The sequence below is a fragment of the Sciurus carolinensis genome, chromosome 11 (assembly GCF_902686445.1).
Source record: "Sciurus carolinensis chromosome 11, mSciCar1.2, whole genome shotgun sequence".
Lineage (NCBI taxonomy): Eukaryota > Metazoa > Chordata > Mammalia > Rodentia > Sciuridae > Sciurus > Sciurus carolinensis.
Window position 1 is genome coordinate 10,642,668 of NC_062223.1, and position 11,985 is coordinate 10,654,652.

The following is an 11,985-nucleotide window of genomic DNA, read 5'->3' on the forward strand; positions in this document are numbered from 1 at the left end:
GAGTAGGATTGTGCAAGACTCACTGTCCGGAATCCTGCTGCCTCCAAAAAAAGGATCTCTTCCCCAATTCATCTGGGCTCCAAGAGATAGCCTCTCTACAGGTAAAATGCTCCCCACCACTCTATCCCTTTGGTGCCTTGACAGTAGCACCAATTAGTTTATCAGGTTAACTGGAAGCCAGTCCAGGTAGGGCCCCTGGAAAAGGGCAGGACACCCTACACTGTCTTCAACCACTGGCCAGTCTGGGACAGATAGTTTAGACCTGTATGGCCTCAGAGAACCAAATCAGCTGATGGAAATTTAGGAAAACTCATTTTATCTCAGAACAAAAGGATCACTTTTTAACTGTTAGAAACATCCAGTATTAGAATAGACTACCTTGTGAGGTAATGAGTCCTTGTCACCCAGAGTCTTCAAGTAGCTAATTATCTGACATATGTCCGAGGGTTGCTGTGCTGTGTGGGAGAGTAGGAGCAGGACTGCTGAGGTCCCTCTGTGTCCCCTTGTTTGGCTGCCCCAACTCTGGTGGGGAGAAAAGAAGGGGTAGGTTGCTGTGGGAGGGGCTGGCAGGTAAGGGCCCAGAAGCTGAGCAGGGAAGTGCTGGAGGGGGCCGGAGGGTGTGCGGATTTGAGGGTCAGCAATATGGGTAACACCAGCTCCTTTCAGATTGTGTTTGCAGCCCCTGCCTTACTGTCCCAAATGTGGCCTCCTTGACAAAGCTGTGAAGGGTACAGCTCCAAAACCTGGACTAGCGGCCGGTGTGGCCTTGGGGAAGTTCTTACGTTCTCACTTGGAAAATGAGGGGGTGGGATTTGATGAGCTCTTAGGGGCCTTCTAGCTCTGGCAGTCTGTGTGACTGGCCTGTTCTTTCTGAGGCCGTGACCCTGAGTGGGGCTGCCCACAACCACCACAGTCTCCCTTTTGGTCTCTGCCCTGCCCCAACCTCTGGCTCCTGCTAACTAGGGGCCCCAGCCTGACTTGCCACATTCTTGCCCCAAGTTTAATTTAGCACCATGGGTAGTACAGCAGGAGACTTGGGTTCTAAATCAGCCTGGACCTAGACTAGCTGTGTGACTTTTAGCAAGTAACTTCCTTTCTCTGAGCCTTAGAAAGCTTGTCTGTGAAACTAGAGCTGGACTAAATCATCTGATTTCCTGGGGTTAACTGCTTCAGGATCTTTTAGGAGTTAGAGTGCTGTTATTCCAGGGACCAGAGGGGCCCTCTAGCTCAGAGTTCCCCTCTGAAGCTGTCCCACACGGTGGGAAGACAGCCACTGACCTGGAAGGGAGGCTCTGAAGGAGGACCCAGTAGACCCAGCCCCCATGGCTCTGCCACCAAGCACACCAAGCACACTCACTTATCCATAAGAATCTCCTCCAGTCTCTTTCCTGTGTAGTCAGTAGGGCAGGGCTTGCTTTAGGAGTTTTTTAGGCTGGGGGTGGCACAGGCCTGAACAGAGAAGTGTCCTAACCACAGCAAAGAGGACACAGGTGACCACAGCTCAGCTGTCTGGAGCCCTCTCCTCCGGTGCACGCACTGCACCCGCCCCCAGCTGCTGGGCTCTCCTGCACACCTCACTTCCCCCGCCCTGGACCTCAGAGCCGGGCTCTCCCAGGTGGACTGCTTCAAGAGCTCTGGCCAGGAGGCGCCTGAAAGCTGATCTCCAAGAGGGCGTGGCTCCGAAACACCGCCAATAAAAGCCTGGAGCGACGGCACGTCTCTGGAGCAGCGGAGGCTGCAAGCTGCCGACCCGGCCTGTGCTGGTGAGCTTGCTGAGGCAGGAGGAGCTCCCAGAGGGCAGGGAGATGCGGGCCACGACGGGGCAGATGGAGGGAGGAAGATGTTTGCAGTCCAGATGGCGAGGATGATTCCAGGGGAGGATCACTGCAGAAGGCTGGAGGACTGACACACAAGTCCCATCCAGGGTGACCCAGGCAGGGAGGCAGCCAGGGTACTGACAGTCCCTCAGGCATGTCTCACCTGTCAGAACCACCAACCAGCTCTGGCTCGCTCACCTCAGGCAGGTGCAGTTTGAAGAACTCTCTCCCACCTGCACACCCCCTCAGAGACTGCTGCCCACTGTGCTTCGGGTGCCCATGGCGTGCCCCCAAGCCCTGCTCATCTGCCTGCTGGTCCTGGCAGTCACTGAAGGCTGGGGTCAGGAGGCAGCCATTCCAGGTTGCCACTTACACCGTGAGTAACTCTGGGACCAGAGAGCTGGGAGTGGGGTTCCAGGTGGGCGCAGACGGACTGCGGGCAGGCAGCACCCTAGATGATGCCCAGGGAGGCAGGGACAACAGCGCGGGGCTCCCCATCTCCTCCTAGCCTTCAACGTGACAGTGCGCAGTGACCGCCAAGGCACCTGCCAGGGCTCCCATGTGGCACAGGCCTGCGTGGGCCACTGTGAGTCCAGTGCCTTCCCTTCCCGCTACTCTGTGCTGGTGGCCAGCGGCTATCGACACAACATCACCTCCGTCTCTCAGTGCTGCACCATCAGCAGCCTGAAGAAGGTGAGGGGCGCTGGGGTCGGGAGATGAGGGGATGGGTCCGGAATGGTCCAGACTGTGGCTGGCTCCCGCCCCCACAGGTAAAGGTGCAGCTGCAGTGTGTGGGGGACCAGAGGCGGGAGCTCGAGATCTTCACAGCCAGGGCCTGCCAGTGTGACATGTGTCGCCTCTCGCGCTTCTAGTCACTGGAAGGAGGCCCCATCCTGCCCCTGACTTGCTATGGAACTTTTTTAAAGGAGGGGTGCTCCAGCTCTGACCCTCCTGTTCATGATGTCGCCTCCCAAGAAGAGGGGAGTTTTCGCCTCTGCCTTGCCTCTGCCTGGCCTTCCTCCTTTGCCCCTACCCCTAAATAAAGCAAGCAGCTGTTCGTTTCTCTCTTTATTAAGTCTACCTCCAGCCAGGGAAGGAGGATAGACCATGGTTACTGTGACCCCCTTACCCCAGGACACTGTGAATCTCTTTTTGCCTGTGCCCTTGCCCCTCCCCCTGCCCAATAAATAAAAAGGGGACAAGGAAGTATAGGGCAAGGGACAGGAGGAAGGAGGATGCCCCAGGGCCAGGACAGTGCCTGTGTTGAGGGTGCGCAGGGCAGAATAAATAGATCGTGGACCCCGTGGTGGAGATGAGGAAGGACCTCGTGCCGGCCCAGGGCAGGGGCAGGCGAGGCGCCCAGTGCCCTTGTCCTAGGCTGGGGGCAAGGTGGGATCCCCTGTAGCCTGGAGCCCGGCGTTGCTGGGCAGGGGAATGTCCCTGATGGCAGCTTCCCAGTCAAGCTTGCCCTGGTCAAGTCTTGCCAAGAGGGCCTGAGAGTTCTGCTGCCAAAATCACCATCTTGTCCTCTTGTCCCCCAGTGAAAGCTGCCCACACAGGGCTGGACAGGGAGTCCTCAGAGCCCACTCTGGCAAGGCCAGGGGTAGGTGTGTGCCTCTCTGGGCCCCTGGGCAGGAGAAGGGACGGAGGGACTGACAGCTCTGGTCTGGTTTAGCTTCTCCCCTTCTGGGGGCTCTCTAGCTCTGACCCCCACTGGTGGCCACCTGGGGTGTAAGCTGCTGGAGGGGGGCCTCCTGGGCCCCCTGGGTCCCCTGTAGCCGGCGTAGCCGCAGCTCCTCCAAGCCTTGCCATAGCTCCTGACGCTCCCGGGCCTTCTGCTGCTCCCTGGGGAGAGAGGGTAAGGCAGCTCCCCAGCTGGGGCCCACACTCCATCCTCCACCCCACTCTGCAGAGCAGGGGCTGGGGGCACAGAACCACATTCTGTCCTTTGACTCCAGAGGACCCTCTGCTTAGCAAAGCGCTGAGGGGAGAATGCTCTCAGCCTAGTCTAGGAGCCACAGGGCGGCAGAGCAGGAAGCGTGGCCAGGAAGGACGGCAGGAGGATGCTGAGCAGGGGTGCAGGAACCCAAGGGAGGGATTTGGAACATCTGCCCACACTGGGTTGGTCCTCTACTGGCCTCAGGGTCCAGTCCGAGGGTCAGTCTCCTTCCTGCTTTCCTCCCCCTGCCCCACACCCAGCACCCCGCACTCACTGCTGCTTCTCCAGCTTGTAGGAAGCCGTGAGCTCGTCGAAGAGCTTCCCATTCATCTCCATGAAGGTCTTGAGCACATTGTAGATCAGAGACACGATGGTTCTTGGTGCAGGCGAGATGGGGGTTGAGATGGTTACAACCCCAGTGTGACCCACTTGCCCAGTGTTCTGTTCCCCAAACAGTGCCCCGCTTCCCTGCCCTTGCACCACCTCCCTCGGCCATCTTCTGCTACTGCCTCTGATCTTCTGCAGCCAGGAGCAGCCCCAGAGGCCAGGCTGGCTGTGCTCCCACTGTTTAAGGGTGAGGACAAAGCCTGGGCACTCACTGATTCCAGTGCTCCTTGGACACTTGGTAGAGGGTCCCAAACACAGCAGGCAGCACAGTGTGGCAGTTGTCCTCAATGAGGCTCAGGATATACTCGTTGTTCCAGAAATACAGAGCCCGCTCTGCAACCTGGGGCAGGCAAGGCAATACAGAATGCCTAGTAGTGGCTTCTGCTTGGCACGGCCGGGCTTCCATCCCTACCCTGAAGCCCAGGCCCCTTGACCTCTACACAGCCCCATCCTGCAGGCTCATCTGGTCCCCTGGGGGAGACAAGGTGGTGAGAGAAAAGCAGAAAGCGCTGGTCTTGGAATCAAAACCCAGGCAAATCCTTGCTGCCAGACTCTACTCCACCCACATGACCCCAGTGAGGAACCCAACCTCTCTGCCTCAGTTCTCTAGTCTGTAAAATGGAGCTAATCATACTTACCTCCACTGGACAAGTGAATAAAATGAGATAATGGACTTTAAAGTGTCTAACAAAGTGAAACTATTAGAGTCACTGTAGGAAGAACTGACTTCCACAGGGTCATGGTTCATAAAAAATGAGAGAGTACTGGAGAAAGAGCTTGGTGGCCAGAGCACTTGCCTAGCTTGTGCAAGGCTCTGGGTTTCATCCCTAGCATGGCAGGGATAAATAGACTGGAAGTGAGTCTATTTTTTCTTCTATGGAGAAGAGTGCATTACAACAGCTAGGTGGTGGGGGAAACCTGGCTGGATCCTTAAGGACTGATGAGATCTAAGGGGATGAAGTCAGGCACAGTGGCTACACCTGTAATCCCAGTGACTCAGGAGGCTAAGACAGGAGGATTGCAAAGTAGGGCCTAGCCTCAGCAACTTAGCAAGACCCTGTCTCAAAACAAAAATTTAAAAAGGACTGAGGATGTAACTCAATGGTGGAACACCCCTGGGTTCCATCTCTAGTACCCAAAACAAAAACAACCAACAAAAATATTAGGACCACTAAGAAAAGGGGGAAAGTGATAACACTCCATCCTGTTCCGGCTCAGTTTATCATGTTACAGTCAAGACCTCGCTGATCCTCATCGCTACCCAGTGAAGAAACTGATGTTGGCCCATTTTACAGATGAGGAAACTTAGCTGGGGGAAGGCAAATCTGAGGTTTGACCCTACATCTCCTGACCCTAAACCCAGCATCTCCCTATTGCCAGACCCAGGACTGGAGGAGGAACTGAGGGGAGAGGGAACTATGTGGGGTAAATGGCCAACCTTTCCAGGCTGTGGCACTGCCTCCACCCCACCTGTCCCTGCCCCATACCTGGAAATGGGGGCTGGATACACAGCGAGCCACCTGCTTGAAGAGGGGCTCCTGGATCTTCACAAACTGGGAGGGCTCGATGACATCAAGAATCTCTTCCATCTCCCCCAGAAACATCACCTGAGGGGCAGCAGTGACAGCTCGCATCTCCCCAACACACACGCGCCTCTTTGCCTCTGGGAGATGGCCCCCAGCCTCCCTCTGGTGGGCATCGAAGCCCGTCTTCATACCTCCTTCTGGGTGCAGGTTTTTGGCCAGTATTTGAGCAGCCCCCGGATCACCTGTGGGGGTAGAGGTGGAAGAAAGTCAGACCTGCAGAGTGAGGGGCCCACCCTCCCCCAGAGGAACTCACATGCTCTGTCAAGGTGGCGTCCTTCTCCAGGAACTGCACCACACAGTATGCCAGCTGCCGGGGTCGGGGGAGAGGGAGGAAGCCAGAGGTCAGTGGGGCGCAGGCACCAAGGCCTGGCACCCAGTCAGGTGCTCACCGCCCACCGCCTCTCACTCTGTTCGCCCAGCACTGCCAGCTGCCTGGGCAGCACATGCCAGCAAGCTGGGAATGACGATGACCTCACAGGGGAAATGCTCAGCAGAGCCCTCCTTATAAATTTTGCAAAAGATTCCCTGATAGCGTTCTGCACCACGGTCTTTGGGCCTGTGGAGGGAGGAGCTCACTGTGCTTAGAGCAGGCAGAAAGGGAAGGGCCGGAGGCTGGGCACGGATGTCCATGGCTGGCCTCCCAGGGTACTGGGAATCCCGACAGCGGAACAGAATTGGTAAAGATGACCGAGGTGAGCCAGATCCCACGAGTGTCAGGCCATCCTCCTGGTCCTGCGGGCAGCCCTGACTGTGTCAGCAGTGTCTGCTGAGCAGGGCCAGGCCTGGGCCTCACCTGGGCGTGAAAGACGGACAGTGACTTGACGGAGTGCAGGGGGATCAGGACGCGGACAAGGAACTGCTTGTGCTCAGTCTTCAGGGGCAGCGCAAAGCCATTGATGATGCTAAGGAGGGGGCAGAAGAGAGGAGCAGGGCTCAGGGGACTAGGTCCCAGTCCCTCCTCCCAGGACCCTGAGCTCTAGCTGAGGTTCAAGGACAATCACCTTCCTAAGATCTCCAGCAGCTCGGCCACACCGTTGAAGTGCTCCAGTTCGTAGATGAACCTGGGGAGGAGGAAGCGTGGAGGGGCTCAGAGCCATGGGCCTGCATCAGCCAACCTGCCTACCCACCTCCCCACTGCACGCCTGTCCAGCTCCCGGCCCGGAGGCCACTCTCCCTTCCCAGTGCCCCAAACCAGGCCCCACCGAGATCCACGCCTACTTCTGGAAAGACCCTCCTGGCCCAGGCACCTCTGCCGCTCCGACGCCCAGCCCAGGCTCTCTGCTGAGGCGCTCCTGTTCACCTCCCCTCCCAGACGACAGGCACCCAGCCTACGACCTTCTTGATACAATCCACCAGAGCAACGACAAACACTTAGAGCATCTACTCCGCACCCAGTAATTCACAAATTCTCCTGAGAAGTAGGGTATACGAGAGCCATTGCACAGATGAAGAAGTCAAGACTCGGCGGCTAAATGACACTTGCCCCAAAGTTAGTAAGTGGGGAATCTGGTAGACTCCAAGCTCCTGGAGGACCCAGATCACCTCTTACCTCCTTTGTTGCTAATGACAATAAGAGCTAATGCTTCAGAGTCCCCGCCTCGGGTCAGGAACTATTCTGTTTGAAGGCATCCCCTCATCTCACCTTGGTCCCCAAGTTAGTTAAGGCAGCATCCCCATTTCAAAGTTGAGAAAACTAGGAAAAAGCTTAAGTGATTTGTCCAAGTTCACCCAAAATACTGGAACCAAATTCAAATATAGACTATCTGACACTAGAGCCATGAGCTCAACTACAAGGCCATGTTAGTCTCTAGTGCCCGCGGGGTGCTGGCATTTAATACATATTTGCAGACAAACTCTCTCCAGTCCTATGGGTCAGCATGGTAAGGATGAGAAGCTCTAGAACTAGGTTCCCTGGTCTGCCCTGGTCCCAGTAAGCTACTCTCTCAGCTTCTATTTTCCCATCTGTGAAATGCAAGTCCTCTGCTGACTTCACAGGCTTCTCCAATCAATATTATGTTATGGGGAAAGAACTTGGTAGACCAGAATCCCACACAGACCCGGTAGCCCAGGAGCCCTGGTCTCAGTCTTCTCCCCAACCGTTCTCTCCCTCCTTCCCTCCCTGCTTCCCCAGGGCTCTTCTTGGGCAGAGAGCAGCCACTCACCGGAGGAAGATATGGTTGCACTGTTTGCGGATGTAGGCCCGGAGACCCAGGAACTTGCCGTAGACCCGGTGCAAGATGGTCTTGAGGTACTCACGCTCTCGGGGGTCCTCACTATCAAAGAGCTCCAGGAGCTGTGGGACATGGGGTGTGGGGTCAGGTGAGAAGTTGACCCCAGGTTGCTTCCATCCTATCCCACGGCCCTCAGAGCACCTGCCCCTGCCCTCTGGTACCACCCAGCCTGGGCTCCCCACATCACCATCAGGACAAACTTTTGATCCACATATCTCTTGGCCACAGAGGGCTGAAAGTCTGGACTCTCCAAGAAACGCAGGAAAAACTCATATACCAGCTGAGGGAAGGGACAGACAAAGATCAGTCCAGCCACAGCCTCACCCACTCAGCCCACCCCGCAGCCCTCATCCAACAGTTTGGGGCTAAGCAGACCCCCTGACTGAAGCTCCTCTGTGGACCCCTGCCTGCCCACCCCTCATACCTGCAGATGTGGCCAAGAAGGCTCGAGGTTGGGTTCATCCTCTTCAGGGTCAAATTCAGGGTTCTCACTGGGTGGCAAGGTCCGGAAGATATTCACTGAGATCTGGGGGGGCAGTCAGGTTTCTTTAAGGATAATTCCTTGAAGGCAGAAGCTGGGGTGTCCCTCATCCAACATCCTAATGGGTCAAAAGTGGCACCCGCCCCAGCAAGGTGCCCAGTTCACTCCTTGGGCAATCTTCACCTGAACACCGAGTTTGTGCAAGCCCTAGGCTGGGGCCGGGAGTCAAGCGGGAGGGATGCACCCCAGCCAGAGACGGGAGAGGAGGTGGCCAGCAGTAAGCCCACAGGCATTCTGGGCAAGCGAAAGGAGATTTCCGGCTTGGTCATTGAAAGAGACTTCATAAGAAAGGCAGCACCACAGCCAGGCCACAGAAGGTTGTGACACAGGGGACCAGCGCCCCAGGCCTTGCTTGCATAAGCAAAGTGTGGAGGTAGGATGGGCAAGGAGCCCCTGAGTGGGTGCTGGGCAGCAGTGGGATTCAGGGGACACAGAGGACATGGGCCTTGAGGCCAAGTTGAAGGGTGTAGAGTTATTCCTAGCCCCGGGGCCCTACAGGCGGGGCAGTAGGGGTTCCTGTATCCCCTGGGCAGTCCCTCAAAGGCTGAGCCCAGGGCTCACCATGCGGATGATGTCTGGGTAGACAGGCTCGATGAGGACTCCCCGGGTGCTCCCCACACATTCCACCAGCTCGTTGAGTGCCGCCCGCTTCACCTCCTTCCCCTTTAGGTCAGCCACACAGTCCAAGAAGTCAAACATCACCCCACACTGGGCCAGCTTCCGGCTCAGCAGCTCATGCAGTTCAGAGGCTGGCACATCTATGGAGGGACGGGGGACTGAACCTAGGCCCCAGCTGCCAGGGCTCTGAGCAGGGGTAGACCTCCTAATCCCTAGGGCCAGCTCCTGCTGTCCCCTGACTCCATGCTCCAGTACCCTCTCCTACCCCCTGTAGAGAATAAGCACTTCCTATCCCATCTTCCACTCCTGGGGGTCAGGGGTCTTCCTCCATTTCTCGTAATCCAGATTCAGAGGCTTTGTAATTTTAAGCAAGACCACAAAGCCTGGTTATATGGGCTTTCCAAAAATAGCCCCTGCCTCCCTCTCCTAGGTGGCACCCTGTTCAATGAGCCAGAAGTGAAGGTGGGGGAGACATGGTGATCACCGGGAACCACTCCAAGCACCTGCCCCAAGACAGGCAGCTGGCGGGGCTGATAGTGGCCTCCTGGAACCCAGGCTGTGTGCCCCACCCTTGGCCCTGGCCTGCCCCCCAGAGTGGCACCACCTCCCAATGCCCCACCTCCAGGGATGACAGGCCAGTCAGGCCATGCGTCAGCAGAGGGCTGGGGGTCAGTTCCCATGGAGAAATCCCCAGCCTGGCAGAGCTGTCCAAATTCCCTCTGATGGCAGTTGCTGGATGCTTCTCCCCGCACTGCCCCCATCCTTGCTGGTCCCCTCCTGGGCTCAGGTACCCTGGCAGCCAGCCGCCAGCTCACCTTTGAGCAGAGGCAGTGGAGTGAGCTCTTGCTGGTTGCTCTGATAGCGGAACTGAGAGGAGCTGTGGGAGCGACGGGGCCTGGCCCTGCGCAGGGAACGGCGGGAGAAGCCATCCACCTTGTCGGGTGGTGGCACAGGTGACAGCCCAGGAGATGAGGGGCTGGTAGGGGTGCTTGCAGGGGGCAGCTTCGTCTCCATGGTAGGCAGGCGGCAGCTCAAGTTTTCAGAGCCCCTGGGGTTGCCCCACGGCCCAGAGGATGCTGGGTGAGACTGGGTGGACTAACTTGGGCCCATCCTGTTGGGTGGGGGGGGCACGACCACAGTCCTGGGCCCCCCCCCCAGGGCCTTAGGCAACTGCCCAGTCCTGGGGGGCAGGCAGGGTGGAAAGGAGATGGCTCAGGCCTCAGGTCCTTCCTGGGAGTCCAGAAGAGTCCTGTCAGGGTTCCCACTCTGGCTCTTGTGAGAAGGAAGTCAAGGCAAGAAGGTCAGCAAGAGATGGCCTGGGTTGTGCAACTGTGTGCCCATGTCTTCTTTTCCCTCCTACTCGAGCAGCCCCCAAATAGGGGTGCAGCCCCTTCCCATCATGGACAGGTCCCTCCCTTCTCCCAAACTGAAAGGCCCCCAGGCTCTAAAATAAACCCTCCCCAAAGAGGGCCTTTTCCCCAAGGCAGCCCCTGACTCAGATTGGGGACCCTGTTCCTCATCCCTAATCCCTAGAGAAATGGACGGTCCTGCTGCACTAAAGCCGGCCACCGTGGACCTCCCCAAGAACGGAGACCCTGTCCTCGTGCCAACCCTTTCTAGACCCCAGCACCCTCCCCACAACTCAGCTCCTCCTTCCTGGCCCTGCAAACCTCCCGGAGCGGGGACACTCACTTCTCAGAAGCCCAGACTTTGGCGGCGGAGCCCCCGGGGCTGCCCGCGGGGAGGGGCGGCGATTCAGGGCTCCTTCGCAGCAGTTCCGCCGCTCGGGGCGCTGGGGCTGGGCGGCGGCGCTCCTGGGTTCTCTCCGGGGCTCCGGGGGGACTGGAGCATGCCCCCGGCTCAGCCCCGCGTCGGGGCCGGGCGCACGGCGGGCTCGCGGCTGGCCCGGGAGCGCGCGGACCTCGGCTGACGTCCCGGGACTCGGGTCCCGCGCGGCGCAGCGCAGTGGGAGCCCCGGCTCTGGGCGCACCGGCACCCGCCGCCCAGCTGCTCAGGATGACATCAAGTCACCTCCCCCCTCCCGGCCCGCACCTCCCCGCGGCTGGGGGGGCTGCGTCAGGAAGGCCCCGGGGCCGCTGGGAAATGTAGTCCCCGCCCCGCTTAAAGGGAGCCTCCGGACCAAAGGGGCAGCACCTGAGCGCGTACTCCGCGGCACAGGCCGAGGCTCTTGAAGCCTGAGAGCGAGTGGGGCGGGCTCCAGCCGGGGCTGGATGCCTGGATTCTGCGGAGGGAAAGAGGAGGACGCGGGAGTTTGCACCAGGAACCTGGGGATGATGCCAGAACGCTGGCAGAAAAGAGGCCCAGCACGCTATAACAGGCCGGCGCGTTTGGCCTGGGCCATCAATGCCCCAGGGCATCCCCGTGGGAGCCCCGCCCTCACCCCAGAATGGCCCGACGCTTCCGAAAACCCTTGCAACCAGCACTGGACCAGTTAATAGTCCGAGGTACCCCAGTGCCTGCTGGGAGGGGTGTGGTTCACCAGAGGCTGCTGGGAAATGCAGTCCATACTCAGGCCTGCAGTCCCCCTCCCGTCCCTTGCTATCTGCGGTGACATCATAGTCTGTGGTTTAAAGGGCCACCCCGGAGTGGCAAAGTATGAGAGCAGGTGTTACCCACCCTGTTACCCACCCCAGTCAACCTGGCCTCCCAGACGGATTTCCCCGGCCACCCTGTCTCCAAGATGTGCTGGGGAGAGAGGTATTGACCAAAACCCTGTTGCTTAGTACCCAAGGCACAGCTGGAATTCCAGAAGTTTGATATTCTGGCCAGAAGTTCCAAACCTGCAGTCCTGGGCTCCCTTCCAAAAACCTGGGGTCCCAACGTCCTCTCTGTTCCCCTGAACTGC

General features: G+C 58.3%; 2 protein-coding genes across 2 annotated transcripts; one reads left to right on the forward strand and one right to left on the reverse strand.

Annotated features, from left to right (window-relative positions):
* Positions 1-1,653: 1,653 nt before the first annotated feature.
* On the forward strand, positions 1,654-2,868 carry Gpha2 (glycoprotein hormone subunit alpha 2; the record flags this gene model as incomplete). The annotated part of the gene is made up of 4 exons (XM_047516293.1): positions 1,654-1,763; positions 2,021-2,193; positions 2,326-2,510; positions 2,588-2,868. Coding segments are annotated over 4 exons (570 nt in total), but the record flags the coding sequence as incomplete, so codon positions are not given.
* Positions 2,869-2,872: 4 nt separating this feature from the next.
* On the reverse strand, positions 2,873-11,414 carry Ppp2r5b (protein phosphatase 2 regulatory subunit B'beta). The gene is made up of 14 exons (XM_047516285.1): positions 10,812-11,414; positions 9,935-10,391; positions 9,063-9,259; positions 8,385-8,486; positions 8,148-8,240; positions 7,892-8,022; positions 6,731-6,790; positions 6,523-6,631; positions 5,983-6,036; positions 5,861-5,911; positions 5,631-5,750; positions 4,356-4,483; positions 4,031-4,132; positions 2,873-3,662 (listed from the first exon to the last, which is right to left on the reverse strand). The coding sequence occupies exons 2-14, from the start codon at positions 10,131-10,133 to the stop codon at positions 3,515-3,517; spliced, it is 1,494 nt and encodes a 497-aa protein (XP_047372241.1). The 5' UTR covers positions 10,134-10,391; positions 10,812-11,414; the 3' UTR covers positions 2,873-3,514.
* Between the last annotated feature and the right edge of the window lie 571 nt (positions 11,415-11,985).

Bases quoted from the DNA above. Each gene is read 5' to 3' on its own strand.
- Ppp2r5b (XM_047516285.1), bottom strand. From the start codon at position 10,133: ATGGAGACGAAGCTGCCCCCTGCAAGCACCCCTACCAGCCCCTCATCT. The intron at 8,023-8,147 runs GTGATGTGGGGA...CATGTCCCACAG, and splicing joins ATCAAAAGTTTGTCCTGATG to CTCCTGGAGCTCTTTGATAG. The intron at 4,484-5,630 runs GTATGGGGCAGG...TGCCTGCCCCAG, and splicing joins TATCCAGCCCCCATTTCCAG to GTTGCAGAGCGGGCTCTGTA.